Below are 19591 nucleotides of genomic sequence, written 5' to 3'. Positions count from 1 at the left end.
CGCTTCTTTTCTTCTCTTCTAGAGGACGCGATTGAAGGGAAGCCTACGTTTCTTTTCCCTTGTTGGGGTGAGGTGAGCGCCGGAGCGTGGCGTCAGAGTCGGGGCTGCAGAGGAAGGGAGCTGCAGCCGTGGCAGCGCTGGCAGGGCGGGGATCGGGCTGTGCCGCTGCATTCGGGGCGCTTCTTCTGCCCCCGGCCCGGCAGCGAAGGGTGCGGCGCGGAGCCCTGCCGGCAGTGCCGGGGCTGGCCGGGGCGGAAGGGGAGCTGGGCGCGGCTGGGCTGCCGCGGGCCCGCCGGAGCCGCGCCGGTGCGAGCCGTGCGGAGCCGAGCGGAGCTTTGGCCGGGCCGGCGGGCGGGGGAGGCGGCGCGGGCGGGGCCGGTGCCGGCCGGTGCCGCCGCTCCGTCCGCTCCGGGCGCGGGGCTCGGGCGCCGCCGGGGCCCCCCGGGCCCGGTGCCGGCCCCGCCGGGCCGGGGGCAGCGGGCGGGGGTCTGCCGGCGCGGCGCCGCCTCTGCCTGCCGGAGGAGCCGCTTTCCTGCCGGAGCCGCGCTGCGCCCGGGGCCGGGAGCGCGGCTCCGCATCTTCCAGCCTCCCTCGCTGCGCTGGTTTTTAGGGTCTTATCGATGTGTTTTAAGGATTATGGAGCTGTTCTAAGAGCTCTTAGGAATATGTAGGGATTTTTTTTTTTAAAAGCTTCTTTGGGGGCTTTTAGGGGTGTCTTAAAGTAGGGTATTTTTATTGTATTTTAAGGGCGTTCTGAGTCTATTTTTATGTTTTTGTGGGGGTTTTAAGGCATTTTGAAGATGTGGGGTTTTTTTAGGGCATTTTTATGGGGTTTTAGGGTCTTTTCATGGCATAGAGGCTGAGGGGCAGCTTGAGGGGCACTGTGGGGCCTTGAGGGTGACGGAGGCTGGGAGCTGAGGGGGGAACAGGGGAGGGGACAGTGGGTGACACAGAGAGATGCTGAGGGGGGCAGGGGCAGCTGGAGGGTGACACAGAGAAGCTGGGGGCTGAGGGGCAGAGGAGAGGGATTAAGGATGGCACACAGGAGCTGAGGGGCAGCTGAGAGGGGGCTCGAGGGTGACAGCCAGAGCCTGAGGGCTGGGGGGCAGAGGGAGGGGTCAGGGGTAAAGGGTGAGGCCTTGAGGGCTGGACAGTCCAGTGGAGATCAGGGCTACAGGGTACATCTTAGGAGGCAAGTTAGGGTACAGGTACGGCACCCCTCACGCCACCCGTACCTCACCCTAAGCAGCCTTTTCCCTTTTCAGCCCCAACAACAGCAGCACAGCACAGCAAGCCTGACAGCGAGACCACACCGGAAGCCTCCCAGTGGGACAGGGCAGCGACCCTCGCACCAGGACAACGCCAGAACCCTCAGAGGACAACAGGACCTGCTGCTAAAAGGTAGGGATGACATCTGTGGGCTAGAGAGCAACAGGAAGGGGTTTGGAGGCTGAGCAGGCTTCCTTGAGTGTTTGGTTTTTTTTTGCAGGGCTATTAGGAATATTTAGGGGAATTTTGAAGGCTTTCTCTGGTGACTTTTAGAGAATTGTTATGCCTTCCTAATGGCTATTGTAGAATTCCTTGGTGCATTTTTAGTGTCAGGATGTGGGTCTGACAGAATGCCCACTGAAAATGCAGAGTACTACTGGAATGTACTGGAATGCTTTGGGAAGGTGCCAGTGGAGGGCCAGTGGGTAAGGTGCCATAATGCTGGTCTGAAGGTTGTGATTTGTGAGCAAAGCGAAGTGGTTGTGGTTAGGGTTTTATGGTGGCAGATTTCTTGAGGTGAAATCCAGCACAGAAAATATCAAGCCCCAAGCTTTGTACTGTCAGTTTGCAACGGGTATTTGGTAAGAAATAAAAAACCCTGAGTACTTGGGGATGGGAGATTTGGACTGGGAGAAATCCTGCGCTGTTTTGACATTGAGGAGGCAAAAGGAAATTTAGGACCTGACAACCCAGGGGCATTGCAGGGCCCTGTGAATAAATGAGGGATATCTACTTGGTGAAAGCAAATTCAGCAGCCCAGGTTCCTGGGGTCAGTTTGAAGGGCTCCCTTGGCACTGTCAGAAAAGCACAAGTTTGGGGGGGGGGGGGGCAGCTGGGGTCTGAATATATCCTTTAATATTCGGATTATTTCCAGTCAGCCTCACCCTAAGACCCAAGGAGCTCTGGGCACAATCACAGGCCATTTTCCCTGGGAAAGAAAACTCACCAGTCCAGGTTCCTGATGTCAGTTTGTAGGGCTCCCTATTATATTTTATATTATCTTTATTATAATATTAACTATAATTAATATTAAATATAATATAATATTAAATAAAATATATTTTATTATTATCCCTGCAAGCAGAAGGAGGTGCAGATTCACGGTGCTTTGTGCTCAAGAGGGGCAGTGAATCTCTGTGGGTGCTTCTGCCCTTTTTCCCTGACCCTAAAGAGAAGGGACACTGTCCCTGCATGGACAGTCTTGGTCTGGAAGTAGTTGGCCTCAGTAACACAGTGTTTTAAGGGCAGAGGAGAGGAGAGGTGGTTCCCATGCCTGTGGGCAGCTCTTCCCGAGAGCAGGAGAGGGGACTGCATTGTTAAGTAGGAAGTGGATGCGTTTCCCAAAGAAAACTTCAGAAATTAAGCTCCAGGGGCAAATACTGTGAGGTTCTACCACCTCCTTGAGGACAGCGTTAAAACCACAGAGGCATCAGCAGAGCTTGGAGCAGGACTGGCCAACCCCAGAGCGCCTCACGAAGCCCTCTGTGTGTCTGTGGCAGTCGAGTAGCACCTGGGGGGTGCTGAAAGTCCCAGTTCTGAGAGAAAATTCTGTTTAACTTGTACACGTTGGCTGGGTGTGTCCCCCCAGTACAGCTCGGTTCTTCTCTGAGGCGGTGCCTGACAGGGTCTCTCCCTGTTAAGGGCCGGGCGTGTTTTTGGCACAACACAGCAAAGTGGATTATTTGCCCGGCGTTCTCAGGAGAATAATGGTGAGCAGCAGAATTGCTGGGTTGTGGCTGCTGTGCAGCTAAGATCATGCAGTGATGTTTGGTGTTCTCGATTGTAGCTGAGCGCGGGACCACAGCCCGGTGACCATAGGACATTCCCCGCAGGCGAGGCAGCCTCCATTGCCACGCGACGTGGATTCTCATCCCCAGATGCCAGAGAGATAAGTGGAGGGCTAAGGCCCACAGAGGGGGTGAAAGTGGGGTACTGGGAGGGCCTTTTGAATCAGCTTTGGTGGCAGGGATGTGCAAGAAGTGTCCCCTTAGACCAGCTAAAGGGAAAGTGTCTGTTTTGATCACAGTGCTGAGGTGCTCAGGGCAGAGCAGTTCTGGTGTGTGTCCTGTCACTTGTCTCTGGTGCACTCTGTGTTCTTTGGGTCTCTCGGTCCTTTCTTCTCCTCAAAAGCTCTCTCTCCCTGTCCTGTGTCACGGGTGTCTGCACGTATTTGTCCCACAACTGCTCTGCCCTGCTGCATAGCCTGTAATAGCACAAGTCCTGGGGACTTGAAATTTGTAATGCAGGGTGTAGTTGGGCTCTAGATTGTATCAGGAGATTGACATAACATGTTTGGTGCTGTTAAGTTGTCCTGCAGACATTTGACACTAGTCCTAACTTCCTTTCAGATGCAGACAGTTCAAATCTGTGGCAGAGAGCCCCAGTCCTGGGTGAGGGTGCTGCCATGATCAGGTCAGTCATTGTTTGCATTTGCAGGGGAAGCCTAAAGGGTGACCGTGTTAGAGCAGTGTTCTTTGCCTTTATTTTTAGGAGGTCCAGGCAGATAGCAGCAGTCAAGGCCCATTGTGCCAGGTGAGCAGTGGACAGAAGGAGTTGTTCTTGCTCAGGTTTCAGGTTTTGGTGCAATTCTAAGCATCCACTCTTGGTTACTTTGTTTTATTTTAGGCAGTCATCTTGCAAGATGTCTCTGGTCCGGATGTCTGGATGTCCAAGGCCAGGTGGGTGCAAGCGTAAGGTCTGGGTGGGTGTGCTTTTCAGGGCAGGGGGATGTTGTTTTCACAGTATCTCAGTGTGGGTTGTTTTGCTTTGTTGTTTTGCAGGTGCTGTCGCTGCCCTAGCTGTGTGAAGGAACAGAGGCGAGCGGGTGAGTTGGCATTTTGGCACAGTGACTCACAGGTGACCCTTATGCAGCAGCATGCTAAGTGTGTACCTTTTTGTTTTTCAGGTATCCTCCAGGCAGCTTGTGGAGTCAAATTAAGACTTCAGGTGAGCCGGGGCAGCGGTGTGTCGGAGTTTCGGGGATTCCTCTTTTCGTGGGCACTAGTTGCATTTTCTGTTTTGTCTTAGGTACCCTGAGGAGGAGCGTAGCTGAAGTTTGGAAACGGCAGCACCGAAGCTGATGCAGAGAACGTCTCGCCGTCCACATCCAACTGACATTGGATTCCATCCGGTTGTCTTGCAAAAGCCAAGTGCTGGGGCCAGTAGGTGGGAGATGGGGGGAAAACCTTTACTATCACAGGAGGCTATTTGATGTTAGCTTGGAGAATAGGCCCATAGTGGGACGGGCCCCTCGGGAGCAAAGGGAGAGGGTTTCTCCTCAGCCCCCCCAGAGTCTTCGCCGGGCAGGGCAGTTCCGATCCCTCTCTGGTTCTCGTGACGTTCGCATCGGCGGCCTTCTTTGACTCTTGACGTTGTCGTGGATCTTTTCACCATAGGAGCCCGCCTTCATGTCTGGAGCTATAGCTACAGTCACCCTGTAGTCATTTCTTCCTTCTCTAGGCCTACTGAGCTTCTTAGGCTTCCTCTTAAGTGCTTTGGCACTAACATCTTGAAAGGAGTTGCATGTCATCATCAAGTGCTACTGCCCTAGGGCTTTCTTTTCTTTGGCATCATCAGCCCATGGCTCATCTTGGGCTAGGAATCTTGGGTCCATAAGGTGAAATTGCCAGGCAGTTTCCACTTGTGTCCGTGTCACGTTGTCTGTGTCCGTGTCACGTTGTCTGTGTCATAGGCCTTTGTTACATCTCCATGCTTTAGCAACATCATTTTGTGCCGTATCGGCCATATTTTGCTCACGTACCTTCCCGGATATCAATTATTCTGGCATTTTTACATATTTACTTTTTGGGTCCGGACGATGTACACGAGATGTTCTCATCCATCTTCATTCTCAGTTTTGGTAGCCCTTCTCATGGACTTCCGTACGGAGCTTATTAGCCCCTCATCACCTGACCACAGTAGTTCCGTAGCATCTGCCTTCTCAAAGGATATAGGGCTCAAAAATTAGTCTTCAGGAGAATTATATCAAGTCCTCACTTATCTTGTATCTCTGTCAGCTTACGTTGTATGCACTTATGATGCACCTACCTGTGTCGGCTTCTATTGTATGTGCGTATGTTGCGCCTACCTATGTTAGCTTATATTGTTTGTGCTTACACTGTACGTACCTACATTGGCTTATGTTGTTTGCGCTTATACTGTACGTACCTACGTTGCCTTATGTTGTTTGTGCTTATACTGTGTGTACCTACGTTGCCTTATGTTGTTTGTGCTTATACTGTATGTACCTACGTTGGCTTATGTTGTATGCACCTCTGTTGTGGCAATTATGATCGGAGCTGCCTTGCCCGGGCAAGTAGTCACGCTCAGGTAGAGCAGTTATAAAGCTTTGCCGTTCATCTGTTCTCTACGGGGTTTGGGGTACAACACTGATGGGCCCAGAGTTGGTATAGCTCCTAGCTCTCAGATAGTCAGTCACTGACCGCCTCCCCTTGTCTCGTAGGTCCCCGGGTCCCTACAGAATTTCCTGGAATCTACCATTTGACATGGAGGTCCTGCGGTCAGAAGAAGCGTTTAAGCATATTCTTCAGTGCAGCGTTTCACGTAAGGGTGGCAGCCAGCGTGTCAGCAGAAGAATGTGTGAGAGTGTGACTGTCTGTGTCTGTCTGTGAGAGTTTGTGTGTGCTTGTGTCTGCAGCTGTGTGTGTGTGTGGAGCAGATACAACCTTGTGTGTATGGCCTTTGCCTTTCAGGGGGGGTTTTCATCAGGCAGGAGGATTTTTTGGGAGTCTCCGGAGCGAGTTGCCGTGAATGTGAGTTTGTGCGTAACGCGAAGGGGGCGTGCACGTCGGCGGAGCGTTTTGCGCCGTTTTTGTTCCGGGTGCGTCATAACAATAAAAGCGTTGTGGACTTTTCTGAAATGGAGACACCGTTATATTGTGTCAATATGTATTTGGCTTGTAGTACATTATATTGTTCTGTCTTTGCAGTTGTTCCTGTCTTTTGATGTATTTTGCTGTATGTAAATTGGACTTGTACTTTTGTGCCTAGGTATGATGTATTCTTTGTTGTATTTGTCTCTGTACTTGCATTTGTATGCATTGTTTCCCTGTGTATTGCTGAAGTTTAAGGGAATAAAGATTAATCAGCCCTAATAATGATGCCTCTTACCCTCTGCCCTGCCCACCATTCATCTCCTGTCTTTCTTTGGTGTGGTTGAGTCCTATCATTTTCACCCTTTTTCTCCCTTTGCCTCTTACTTTCCTCTTTAGTCTATTCCTCACTTTATCCTTCCATGTGTAACTCTTTGTCTCTGGCTGTGTTTTCCTTTGTTTCCATTTCTAACACATCTCTATGTTTCTCTAACCCTATTTCCTTCTCACCCTATTTTCTTCCATTCCTCTACATGTATTTCCCCATGTCTCTTTGTCTGTCTCTTTCAATCTAGGTTTCACTATGTTTTCTTCTTTTTTTTTTCTTTGTCAGCCTTTGTCTTTCTAACACTTGCTATCATTGTCTTTGTCTCTGACCCTTTTTCCTTTTCTGTCCAACTTTAACTTTTTTGTCTAACTCTTTATTTCTTTCTCTCTTGAACCCTACCTTGTGTTCAGTCTCTCCATTTGTTTTCCTGTAGGTTTTCAGCTCTATTTCTTCTTTTTCTTGTCTCTCTATTTGCTTTTCTCTTTCATTTCAAGTGCTTCCTTTTCTGTTTGTCTTTCACTCTTTTTCTCTTTACCCCTCCTTTCTTTTGCCTTTCTCTTTCCAATCTGACTTTTTTAGTTTTTCTTTTTATCTCTCTTTTATTTTTCTTGCTCTGTTTTCTTCTTACTCTCTTCCTTTTCTTCTTCTCACTCTTTCTTCTTGCTCTCTTCTTCTCTCTTCTTCTTCCTCTCACTATCCTCATCTTCTCCTCGCTCTCTCCTCTTCTTCTCACTCCTCTTCCTCCTCTCTCCTCACTCCTCTTCCTCCTCTCTCCTCTTCTTCTCACTCTCTCTCCTCTTCTTCTTGCTCTCTCCTTTTCTTCTCACTCCTCTTCCTCCTCTCCTCTTCTCACTTTCTCCTCTTCCTCCTCTTTCTTCTTCCTCTGACACTCTCCTCTTCTTCTTACTCTCTCCTTTCACTCTCCTCTTCTTCTCACACTCTCCTTTTCTTCATCTCACTCTCTCCTTCTCACTCGCTCCTCTTCCTCCTCTCTCCTCACTTTCTCCTCTTCCTCCTCTCCTCTTCTTCCTCTCTCCTCTTCTTGTTCTCTCTTCTTCTCACTCTGTCCTCTTCTCACACTCTCTCCTCACACTCTCTCCTCTTCTCACACTCTCTTCATCTCTCTCCTTTTCTCCTCACTCTGTCCTCTTCCTCCTCTCTCCTCTTCTTCCTCTCACTCTCTCCTCTTATTCTTCTCACCCTCTCCTCTTCTTCATCTCACTCTCTCCTTTTCTTCTCACTCTGTCCTCTTCCTCCTTTCTCCTCACTTTCTCCTCTTCTTCCTCTCTCTTCTTCTTCCTCACTCTCTCCACTTCTCACCTCTCCTTTTCTTCTCTCTCTCCTTTTCCTCCTCTCTCTCTCCTTTTCCTCTCCTCTTCTTCTCACTTTCTCTTCTTCCTCCTCTTTCTTCTTCCTCTGACTCTCTCCTCTTCATCTTACTCTCTCCTCTCACTCTCCTCTTCTTCATCTCACTCTCTCTTCTTCTCACACTCTCCTTTTCATCTCACTCTCTCCTTCTCACTTGCTCCTCTTCCTCCTCTCTCCTTTTCTCACTTTCTCCTCTTCCTCTCCTCTTCTTGTTCTCACTCTCTTTTCTTCTTCTCACGCTCTCCTCTTCTTCTCACTCTCTCCTCTTCTCACACTCTCTTCTTCATCTCTCTCTCTCTCCTTTTCTCCTCCTCTCTCCTCTTCCTCCTCTCTCCTCTTCCTCCTCTCTCCTCTCTCCTCTTCCTCCTCTCTCCTCTTCCTCCTCTCTCCTCTTCCTCCTCTCTCCTCTTCCTTCTCTCTCCTCTTCCTCCTCTCTCCTCTTCTTCTCACTCTCCTTCTCTCTCTTATCTTCCTCCTCTCTCTCTCCTTTTCTTCCTCTCACTCCTCTTCCTCCTCTCTTCCTCTTGTCACTCTCTCCTCTCTTCTTCTTCTCACACTCTCTTCATCTCTCCTTTTCTTCTCACTCTCTCCTCTTTCTCCTCTCTCCTCTTCTTCTCACACTCTCTTCATCTCACTCTCTCCTTTCCTTCTCTCTCTTTCCTCTTCCTCTTCTCTCCTCCTTCGCACTCGCTGCTCTTCCTCCTCTCTCCTATTCTTCTTCTCTCTCCTCTTCCTCCTCTCCGTCTCCTCTTCTTCCTCTCACTTTCTCCTCTTCCTCCTCTCTCTTCTTCCTCCTTTCTTCTTCTTCTCACTTCTTCCTCCCACTCTCTCCACTTCTCACTCTCTCCTCTTCATCTCACTCTCTCCTTCTCACTCTCTCCTCTCTCTCATCTTCCTCCTCTCTCCTCTTCTTCCTCTCACTTACTCCTCTTCCTCCTCTCTCTTCCTCTTGTCACTCTCTCCTTTCCTTCTCACACTCTCTTCTTCCTCTCACGCTTTCCTCTTCTTCTTGCTCTCTCCTGTCCTTCTCACACTCTTCTTCATCTCTCTCCCTTTCTTCTCACTCCTCTTCCTCCTCGCTCCTCTTTTTCTTCTCACTCTCTTGTCTTCCTCATCTCTCTTTTTCCTTACTCTCTCCTCTTCCTGCTCTCTCCTTTTCTTCTTCTCCCTCTCTCTCTCCTTATCACTCTCTCCTCTTCTTCTCACTGTCTCCTTCTCTTTCTCTCTTTTTTTTCCTTTCTGTACTTAGAATAAAAAAGCAGGAGTAGAAAATACTGTGCTCCGAGGAAGTAAAAAAAGAAAACAACTTTAAAAATAAAAATTTCTACTCCCTGGGAGCATCAAAGTAAAAATAAAAATTTTTACTCCCTGGTAGCATCAAATTTTCTACTGCTGCGCCTGACAATCTTTTTGGGTAGGGGAGGGGTCTGTCTGGTAGCCACACCCCCACCCTGAATCCTCCCTCTACCCTAACCCCTTCCCTGACCCACCCTCCACCCCCTCCCCCACACCCTGACCCCGCCCCTAACCACGCCCCCAATGCTGACCCCCTCCCCCTAACCCACCCCGTCCTTACCCCCTCCCCTGGCCCCGCCCCCAGCCACACACCCTCCCCAGACTTCTACTGATACCTATTAAGATACGTATAAAAATCTGAAATAAAATATAATAGGAATAAATGTAAGAAATTATGAAAATATAATTTTCCATCAATATCCATTACAAATCCGAATGTGAATATAAATATGAAAAATAGAAAAATAAAGCATATTGAAATGCAGTTTAGGAGGAAAGCTTTTTTCTTTCGGTTCCTGTCGGGTCGCAGGCAGGCTTTTTGTTCCGTTCTTTCCCGCGCGGACGCTTTGGGGCGTTCGCTGCCGAGGCCGTGCCGGCGGGGACGGCGCGGTGCTGCCGCCGTGTGGGCAGAGAGCGGTACTGCAGCCCCCCAGCCAGTGCCCGGCAAAACCACCGAGTGGCTTGGCGCGGACTCGCTTGAAAAGTGCTGCCGCCTTGTGGGCACAGGGCGGTACTGCAGCCCGGCCGCCTTCTTGGGAGCGGCTAGGCACGGACTCGCTTGAAAAGTGCTGCCGCCTTGTGGACAAAGGGCGGTACTGCAGCCCGGCCGCCCTCTTGGGAGCGGCTTGGCGCGGACTCGCTTGAAAAGTGCTGCCGCTTTGTGGTCACAGGGCGGTACTGCAGCCCCGCCACCCACGGCCGCCCTCTTGCGAGTGGCTTGGCGCAGACTCGCTTGAAAAGTGCTGCCGCCTTGTGAACACAGGGCGGTACTGTGGCCCCACCACCCACGGCCGCCCTCTTGGGAGTGGCTTGGCGCGGACTCGCTTGAAAAGTGCTGCCGCCTTGTGGACACAGGGCGGTACTGCAGCCCGGCCGCCCGCGGCCTCCCTTTTGCGAGTGGCTTGGCGCGGACTCGCTTGAAAAGTGCTGCCGCCTTGTGGGCACAGGGCGGTACTGCAGCCCCCCCAGCCAGCGCCCGGCAAAACCGGCGGGAGGGGCGAGGGGCGGGAGCGAGCGGCGAGCGGGGCGGTGTCTGTGAGTGAGGGGAGGGCTGGAGGCGGCTCCGCGGCGGCGCCGGATTAGGATGGCAGCGGCGAGGGAGGCTTTCTGTCCCGTTCCGGCCGCCGTCCGTACCGGAACGCTTTGTGCCTTTCTGTCCCTCGCCGGCCGCCGTCCCCCACGTGTCGCGAGCCCGGCGCCGCCGTGATGGCGGCGGGCGGTGGGACCGGGCTCGGGCGGCTCTGGAGGCGCTGCTGGAGGTGGGATTCGGGGCCCGGCGCGCTGAGGGCGGCGGCACCGGGGGGACAGCGGGGGAGGGCGGGCGGGAGCAGCCGGAGGGGACCCGGCACCGGGAATGGGATTGGGGGGGGCGGGACACACGGACAGGCCCCGGAGCCCTCGGGACCCCCAAAACTCCACCGGGACCCCCAAAAAACCCCCCGGGAACCCCTCAGAACCCTCTGGGACCCCCCAAAAATAACCGGGAGCCCCCCGGTCCCGCAGGGCGAAGGCGCTGGCGCTGACCGGGAACCGGGGAGTGGAGCCGGCCATGGACTGGTGAGGGGGGACCCCAAGAACACTCCCGGGACCCCCAAAAATACCCGGCGGGATCCCCCAAAAACAGCCCCGGGATCACCAAAAACAGCCTCGGGAACCCAAAAATTCCCTTCAGAAGCCCCAAAAATCCCCCTGGGACCCTCAAAAACCCCCTGAGACCCCCAAAATTCCCTTCAGGACCCCAACCCCCCCCCCCCCCAGGACCCCCAAAATTCCTCCCAAAAACCCCCTGAAACCTCCAAAATTCTCCCCAGGACTCCAAAGCCCTCCCTGGGACGCCCAAAATTCTCTTTGGGACCCCAAAACTCCCCCTGTGACCTCCAAATTTCCCTTTAGGACCCCTGAAATTCCTCCTGGGACCCCCAAAACCCCCTGAGACCCCAAAAGTCCTCCTGGGATGCCCCAAAAACCTTCCAGAACCCCCCAGGACCCCCTCCAATTTTGGGTCCCCCCCCGATTCGGGGTTCCCCCCGGTTTTTGGGTCCCCAGGCTGGTGGCTCATGAGGACGACCCCGACTCGGACCCCGAACTCCCCCCGGGTTTGGGGGCGCCGCCCGCGGGCCTGGGGGGGCCCCGGCAGCCGCCGGCCCCCGAGGACGAGACCCAGAAGTGAATTTTGGGGGTCGGGGGGGAATTTGGGGTTTGGGAAGGAAATTTTGGGGTATGGGGAGCTCAGGGATATTTTGGGGTTCAGAGTGGTTAATTTGGGGTTTCAGGGTGTTTATGGGCAGGGTTTTCGGGTATTCTCGGGAGGGCTTTGGGGTATTCTTTGGTGGGTTTTAGGGTATTTTTGGGTGGATTTTTTGGGATATTTTTGGGACGGTTTTGGGTTGGTTTTGAGGCATTTTATGGTGAGTTTTTTGGATATTTTTAGGAGGGTTTGGGTAGTTTTGGGTGGGTTTTTTGGGGGCATTTAGGACGATTTTGGGGTATTTTTGGGTGGGTTTTGGGCTGAAGGCGGCTCAGCGGCGGCGCTGGAGAAGGATGGCAGCGGCGAGGGGGGCCCGGCGGGGCCCTGCCTTTGCCAGCCCCTCCTGCCACCCTCCTTGGAATGGTTTGGGGCAGTATGGGGTTATTGAGGTAGGAGTAATTATTTTGTTGTTGTTGATTTAATGTGGTGTTTTTTTGTTTGTTTGTTGTTGTCGTTTGATGTATTTGGTTTGTAGAGCAGGAACTGTAGACAGAATCCTGCAGAAGTAATATGGAATTTGTCCTCCCAAAACCCACCCGGCTTCCAACCACTTTCAGCACGTGGTCTTCCTTAGCAGCACATGGTACCCCACACTTGGGAGCCGGTGCACTCTACTTTTCTCTCCTCCTTTGCTGACAGATCCTGCTGAGGCTGAGGACAAAGCCCTACCCCTACACGGACAAGGCAGCAGACCTGGTTCGGGAAGCCAGCGTGCTCCAGGCTGCTCCAGGACTCTGATCAAACATCAGCATCCCCGTCTCTCACGTTGATGGTATGTGGTAACCCCTTAAGAACAGAATTCCACCTTTTCTAACCCTAAGCAGCAAACTGGGGATGGGTAACTCTAGAAATCTAGAAATCCTGTCATGTAAGGACCTCCAGGTTTCAGCCCTCCGTGTGTCCTTGGTATCAGAAGCTGGAATTGCAGAGTTGCCACTTTACCTCCAAACGTAATTTTTGATGTGGTTGTGCCACTTTAACAGTATATGAAATCTCTCTTCGTGTTCTTGCAGCAGCATTTTCGAACCACAATGGAAATCTAGTCCTTCTGCCCGGAGCTGTTCACAGAATTGTGGAATTCCAGATGGGTTTGGATGGGAAGGCACCTTTTTTTTTGCAGCATTAGATTTTTGCAGCATTGCAGCTTTTCAAGCTTCTAAGTAAGTTACTTCATTCAGATTTAAACTCTCTTGAAGCATGCTTGATATGGTTTGTTTTTTTCATTGTTATGTTAGTTTTTGTTTTGGTTTTAATTTGGCTTTCTTTTTTGCCTGGCGTAGGAAAATTTTACAGCTCTCACTTTTTTCTTCTCCAGTTGAGTATTACCAGTGTTACCTTCTTAATTCAAAAACCATTTGCTGTATGGAAAAAGCACCTTGCCTTTGTGAAGGGCCAGGTGGGAACTGTTTTAATGGCCAGTGGCACAGCCCCGTAGCACACAATTCCCAGGAAGTGGGGAGCCCTCTGCCAGGCAGAGCCACCTGGCCAGGTTCCTGCGGGTGCTGCTGCTGTACCCGGCTGATGAGGTGAGAAGCAGCTTGGCTTTACTGCCAAAATAAAACTCACCCGTTTTCCTATGAATCCCAGCAAAGTGGTCCCAAAGGCTCTGTCACTCAGTCTCTGCTTCCATTGGTGTGGAGAGGCTGGATCCCAGTTATCACCCCAGCAGTGCCCCTGCCTCCCTTTTCCCCACTTTTCTGTTCCAGTCGTGCGAAACATTCAGGCTTTGTTTTCTTCCCCCTGCGGTTCACTGCAGATCCCAGAAAACCCACAGGAGGGAAGATCATTCCTTGTGCTTCCACCTCCAGGTGAGAGAGGAGATGGTCACATCCTAGGAGCCTGATTTTGGAATGTTTTATGGAATTGGCCCAGTGGCTTTTACTTCTGGGGTTCCTGGAGTCTGTCCCTGGCAGGTCCAGCCTGTGCTTCAACTGAGAGCCCTCAGTCCGCAGGGAAATGAACCTTTGGGGAAGTTCTTACAGCTCTGCTTAGTGCTTTATGAATGGTGATGATTTTCTGGAAGTAGGCTGTCCATTCTGACCCTTTTTCTTCCCTCTCCCTGCAGACTGTACCTGCTGAGAGGCTGAGGTGAGACCAGGATCTGTAAAATCCCTGACTCTCCGTGTTTTCCTGAGGCTGAAGCCGTGTTTGCTGTCAGTGACGACAGGGTGGGAGATGCTAAACACTGAAAACTTTGGGGTTTTTCCCCTGAACTCCCCAAGACTCTCTGCAGCTGTGCCCTGTCTCTCTCTTGAAAGAGTTTCTGGATTTACAAAGGTTTTTACATTCTGCAATATTTATCTATAACTCGATTAAAAAGAATCATACTGTATCATTGTGGTGTTAATTACTTTGTTTGAGTCGGTTAATTAAAGCAAATTGTTGGTAAGGGGTTTGAACATCCCTTAGTTGGAGCTGGCAGCTCTTATTTAATTTCTCTTCATTCCTTTAATTTCTTTCAATTATTTCTTGAGCCATTACTGCAATTAGGATGTACAGTAAGGACAAGAGCATTTCTGCCCTGCTGGATTGGGAAATCCGAGCCCAATTCCTTGGAGAGATTGAGGGGATGGGGATCTGTGCCTCAAGCTGGGTTTTGACAGTGGGAATTTGGTGAGGAAGGAAGAGGAGAGATCCCACGGAAAGTGGCTGAGGCCAGTTCCGCTGGCTTTGGGTGCTCCTACCCCCGAGAAAATCATCCTGGCTGAAGGGAGCTGGAAGAAGCCAGGGGGCTGCGCCGGGGGCTGTGCAGGGACCCCAAACCCTGGTCAGGGGCGCTGGGCAGTGCCAGCTGCAGAGGAACGCTGCAGAGGGGCTGCGCTGGAGCCCCTCAGCTTCCATGCAGAGATGCTGGCACTGCGGGGCTTTCGGGACACTGCCGAGAGGCTCCGCTGCCAGAGCCGGGGAGTTCTCCCGTTCTTTTCTGTCGTGCTGGGCACTTGGCAAGTCCTTCGAGCCCCGCAGGCTGCCAGTGCCAGCGGAGCAGCTGGAATCACAGACGGTCACACAGAAACCGGGCTGGGAGAGCAAATGAGTCGTTCCATGTTGTTTTTCACAACGCGTTTTGGATTTATACCAGAATCTCTTCTCTCCCCTCAGACCCCGTACCCCTGAGTTCTGAGTTTCCTCACAGAAATGTCTCGGCCTGCACCGGGAAAAAGAAAATTCCCTGGCACGGCGGGGAGCGGCGGGGTTTGGGGGTGCTGGGGCGGCACGGGGGTCCCCGCGCCCCGGCCGGTCTCGGTCAGCCCCGGGAAATCGCCGCCGCCGCCGGCTCGGCCCCGGCGCCGCCCCGGTGCTCCGGCCCGAGAGAGACCCCGACCCGCCCGCCGGGGCAGAGGCGGCACCGCCGGGAGCCGAAGCGGCAGCCCCGGGCCCATCCCGGCGGGCCGGGAGCGATGGCCCCGCCTCCATCCCGGGCGGGCCGGAGCCTCAGGGGCGGGGCCGGGCCGGAGCCTCAGGGGCGGGGCCGGCGCTGGCTCAGGTGCGCGGGACCGCGGGGCACCTGCGTGGGGTGGGGCCGAGCTTATTTAAGTGCCGGGAATCGCTGCAGCCGCCATTTGCTCACTCGGAGCGCAGTGAGGGTGGTGGGTTCTGTGCGGGCTCCGCAGCTTCGCCCTTCTCTCCTTCCCCCCCTTTACTCTTCCTTCCTCCTACTCCCATTCCCCTTCTTTCCCTGCCTTTCCCCCGTTTTCCTGTCCTCCCCAAAGCCGACTGCTTTCGCTCCCCTTTTGTGCCCCCTTCTACTCTTCCTTCCTTCTGCTCCTATTCCCCTTCTTTGTCTTCCTCCTTTTCCTTCTCGTCCCATTTCGGCCTCCCGTCCCACCATCTACCCTTCCTTCGTTTTCTCCATATTTCTGTTTTTTATCCCCTAAACCCACTCTCCCTCCTCCCCCAAACGCGACGCCCCCCACTCGTCCCTCACCTGTCCCTGCCCCGCTGCTCCGTTCCATTCCCCCTCTCTCCCTCCTCTGTCCCGTCCCTCTTTCCCCCTGCCGGCCTTTCGCTTCCCCGCCCGCTTTCCTCCGCAGCCCGACCTCCCTCCCCACCTTCCCGCATGCCCCGCTCTGCCTCCTCTCTTCCCGTCCCTTTTTCCTTCTTTCCTCGCAGCCGCGGGGCTCGGGGCGCCGCAGAATAAAGCCCAGAGGGCCGGAGCCGGCGCCCCCCGCCCTCGCTGGGGTCCCCACACGGGGCCGGAGCCGCTCTGCGGGTCCCCCCATTGCAGTCTAATACACGGCCCGACACTGCCGGGGTGCGGCTTTCCCGACATCACACTGGGGGTCGGGCTGGGGGTCGGGAGGGGGTCCTGGGGGGAGGAGGGTGGGGGGGTTAGGAAGGGCCCCCTCATTAGGAGGGGGTCCCGGGGGAGGAGGGTGGGGGGGGGGGATAGGAAGGGCCCCCTCCGGAGGAGGGGGTCCGGGGGAGGGGGGCGGGGTGGAGGGGGGGGCCTTCCCCCCTCCAGCCCCGGCCCCTCCCCGGGACCCCCTCCTCCGGACCGGGGCCCGGGGGGGGTGGGGGGGGGGAGGGGGCGGGGGGGGAGGGGGTGGGGGGGGGGAGAGCAGGGGGGGGCACGTCACTCTGTGCCGTGAACAGACATTAAAAAAAAAAAAAAAAAAACCAAATGGCCGGCCGTTCCCCCCTTCCCACCCCCCCCCCCCCCCCCGCCCCCCCCCCCCCCGCCCCCCCCCACCCTCCCCCCCCCCAACCCCCCCGGGCCCCGGTCCGGAGGAGGGGGTCCCGGGGAGGGGCCGGGGCTGGAGGGGGGAAGGCCCCCCCCTCCACCCCGCCCCCCTCCCCCGGACCCCCTCCTCCGGAGGGGGCCCACCCTGGCCCCCCTCCCCCGGACCCCCTCCTCCGGAGGGGGCCCTTCCTATCCCCCTCCCCCCACCCTCCTCCCCCGGGACCCCCTCCTAATGAGGGGGCCCTTCCTAACCCCCCCACCCTCCTCCCCCCAGGACCCCCTCCCGACCCCCAGCCCGACCCCCAGTGTGATGTCGGGAAAGCCGCACCCCGGCAGTGTCGGGCCGTGTATTGGACTGCAATGGGGGGACCCGCAGAGCGGCTCCGGCCCCGTGTGGGGACCCCAGCGAGGGCGGGGGGCGCCGGCTCCGGCCCTCTGGGCTTTATTCTGCGGCGCCCCGAGCCCCGCGGCTGCGAGGAAAGAAGGAAAAGGGGAATGGGGAACGAGAACAGGGGAGCAGAGGGGGCGCTCAAGGGGAGGGTGACAGGGACAGGGGGCAGGTGGGGGCAGGTCGGGGTGTGCAGGGGGCTGGGGGAAGGCAGGGTGAAGGAAGAGAAAGATTGAAGGCAGCTTTGGGGAAGGAGGCGGAATATGTGGAGGGGGAAAGGTATCACGGAAAGGCGGCAGGAGGAACCGGGAGCGCGTGGGGGGGAGCAGGGAGAGGGGGCACGGGGGAGCCCGGCTGGGGAGAGAAGGAACAGGGAAAGGATGGAGGAACAGGGTAGCGTAGGGGTGAGTAGGGGAATAGAGAGGGAGGACAAGGAAAGGAGAGTAGGGGGGCCCGCCCGGGAGGGAGGGAGGGGAGGGCTAGGGGGGAGAGGGAGGGGGGGGGGTTTGGGGGGGGGAGGGTGTAGGGGGTGGGGGAGGGGAGGAAGGGAGGGTCGATAAGAGAGGCATAGAGAAAAAAAAAATACAAAAGAAAAGAAACGCGCAACAAAAGCAAAAGAAAAAGAGATATAGAGCCCGACCGGCCGCAACCTCCCGCTCCGAGCGCCCAGCACCAAATGGCTCCGCTGGGCTCGCCCCGCGGTTTAAATACCCGCGGCCCCGCCCCGCGCAGGCGCGCTGGGGCCCCGCGCACCTGTGCGCGCACCTGTGCTGGCCCCGCCCCCGGCCCCGCCCCCCGCCCGTAAATGGCGGCGGCTCCGCGCCCGCCCCGTGTTCTGTGTGGATGCTCGGACGGACTGCGGCGGGACCGGCGCTCGGAGCTCCGTGCGGGGATCGGATCGGGGCAGCTCCCGGCCTGCGCGGCGTCCGAGGCGCTCAGCTGAGATCGGGATCGGGATTCGGGTTCTGGTCCCGCCGGTGTCTGCTGGGGGAGCCGGGCGGAGCCGCTCCTTCCTCGGCGGGCAGGGAGGGGGTGCCGGGGCCGGGGGGTCGAGGCGGGATCGGGGCTGGGATCGGGACCGGCAGCGCCGCGGCCGGGAGGAGCCGCTCCGGGACGGGCGCCGCCGCTCCAGCTGCGGCCGGCGCGGGGCTCGGGTCCCGCCGGGGCTCGGGTCCCGTTCTCGCTGTGGCCGCGGGGAGCCGGGGCTGCGTCGGGGCCGGGACCCCATCGGCACCGCCGCTCCCGCAGCGCCGCCTCCGGCCCCGCGGGCGGACACGGAGCCGCCCCGCAGCCCCCGCGGGATGCCGAGCCCCCCCGCCCCGGTAGCCCCGTGGCCACCGCGCTCCCCTGCGAGCAGCAGCGCCCGCCTCCCCCGCCCCGTGTCCGCATCCCCGGGGGAGCCCCGCCGGACGAGCGGGGCTGCGGCGCCGCGGCCGGGAGCGGCCGCTCCGCCGGGGCCGCTGCTCCCGCTCCGGCTGTGCCCGGTGCGGGGCTGGAGGCGCCGGAGCCCCCGAAGGGCAGAGAGCACCTCCTGTCCTTGGCTCTGCGGGGCGGGAGCTGCCGTGCCCTGCCCGTGGCTCGCAGCGTGCCGAGCGCACGTCCCGGCACGGGCACCGGCGCACGGGACAGCGCTGGCACGGACACGGCTGAAGGGCTGCCCGCGGCTCCTCGGCCAGGGGCTGCTCCCCACAGGCACGCAGGGATGCTTCAGCCCGGACAGACGCCACCGACAGCCCACAGGGACCCCAGGGAACGGCTGGCATTACCTGGGAATGGAGGCACGGCCGTTTGCAGAGGGGCTCTGACAGCAATCCCTGTTTCTGACCTCCCACACAGCTGCCAGGTATGTTCCAGCCACCCCAAATCTCCTCCCTCTTTTCCAGTCGGAGGCTATCATTCACCAGCAGCATTTGAGCCAAGGCAATCTTCCTTCACAGGTACTAAATGCCAAGCAAGAGCCTTGGAGATGCCTTGAAATCAGAGGTTGGAGTGCAATTATGTTTGGAGATTTCCAGGGAGCCAGCTGGAGGTGCAGAAGGGATGGAAAACTCTCACAGGTGGGTCCCACTGGAGATGTGCTGCAGGCAGGGATGTGCATCCCTTTCCTGAGGGGAAAGGACATGCAGAGGCCACTGCCGAGGCTCTGAAAGGAGCTGAGCTTCTGCAGGAGAGATGTTCTGCCTCAGCACAGGCCGGGAGCTCATCCAGCCACTGCCTTGTCCTGCTTTAAAACATCAACTGGAGCCTGAGCTCCGGGGAGTGAAATCAGTTGAATTCCAGGGAACTCTGTCAAGTGACCCCAGACACATCCCTGGGGCTGGGGGATGAGGGTTTTAAATAGCAAGTTCTGTGGAATAGAGACCTGTCCTTGTCCTGATCCCACTGAGCTTCCCTGGAACCTCTGCTGGTTCCTGACACAGCTGGTGCTAAAGTGGCAGCTCTGCATGGGAATTTCCAATCTCCACGAGGCACTGTCAGGTTATTCCAGCAGGAATTCAGCAGGGAACCTGGGGCTGTGGGTATAATTCATCTGAACTAGCAAAGCTGATACTGAACCCCAAATCCAGGCACCATACAAAGAACAATCTTTGTGCTAAAGCCCCTGGGCTGGGAAATTTCAGCAGCCAAATGTATGGAATGATCTAAATCCCAGCAGGCAGCATCCCCCAGCGGGACAATCCAAGTGCCAGGGTGGGAGCTCTTGTCCTTCCCCTGCTGCTGGTGGGACAAATTCCCTTGGCACAGCTGGTGGGGCAGGAGCTGAGAGCAGGAGGGGCAGGAACAGGGATGGGAGATGAGGCTGCTGGAATGTCACCTGGAGCACCTGAACACGTTCTGTCCCTGCAGGAGCCAAAGCAGATCCCTCCTGGCCGGGCTGGAGGGCAGCTGCTGGATCTGCTCTGGGGGAAAACTCCCTGCCCCTGCCAGGAGCACTGGCTCTGCTCTTCCTCCAGCTTCTGAG

At 56.1% G+C, this 19591-nt stretch overlaps 1 protein-coding gene and 1 long non-coding RNA gene across 6 annotated transcripts in view; both read left to right on the top strand.

Annotated features, from left to right (window-relative positions):
* The window catches only part of LOC146767735 (UBX domain-containing protein 1-like), a 29873-nt gene extending 15981 nt beyond the window's left edge, over positions 1-13892 (top strand). The window contains exons 1-7 of one of the 5 annotated variants that reach the window (XM_085578462.1): positions 10345-10571; positions 10816-10869; positions 11359-11478; positions 12200-12332; positions 12574-12720; positions 13317-13368; positions 13626-13892. In XM_085578462.1, coding sequence (XP_085434588.1) covers positions 10519-10571; positions 10816-10869; positions 11359-11478; positions 12200-12209 — 237 coding nt within the window. In that variant the 5' untranslated portion in view covers positions 10345-10518 and the 3' untranslated portion in view covers positions 12210-12332; positions 12574-12720; positions 13317-13368; positions 13626-13892. Of the gene's footprint in view, positions 1-10344; positions 10572-10815; positions 10870-11358; positions 11479-12199; positions 12721-13316; positions 13369-13625 lie in introns of those variants that run through there. The other 4 variants (XM_085578461.1, XR_014955023.1, XR_014955024.1 and 1 more) reach the window with 4 other exon arrangements.
* Positions 449-4034, top strand: LOC146767736 (uncharacterized). The gene is made up of 4 exons (XR_014955022.1): positions 449-667; positions 1266-3681; positions 3760-3801; positions 3895-4034. It is a non-coding gene; the product is annotated as an uncharacterized LOC146767736 (long non-coding RNA).
* Positions 13893-19591: the final 5699 nt, after the last annotated feature.

This window comes from Lonchura striata, chromosome 4 (assembly GCF_050655825.1).
Source record: "Lonchura striata isolate lonStrDom1 chromosome 4, ASM5065582v1, whole genome shotgun sequence".
Lineage (NCBI taxonomy): Eukaryota > Metazoa > Chordata > Aves > Passeriformes > Estrildidae > Lonchura > Lonchura striata.
Note: the sequence above shows the minus strand (reverse complement) of the source record. Positions and strands in the feature narration are given on the sequence as shown.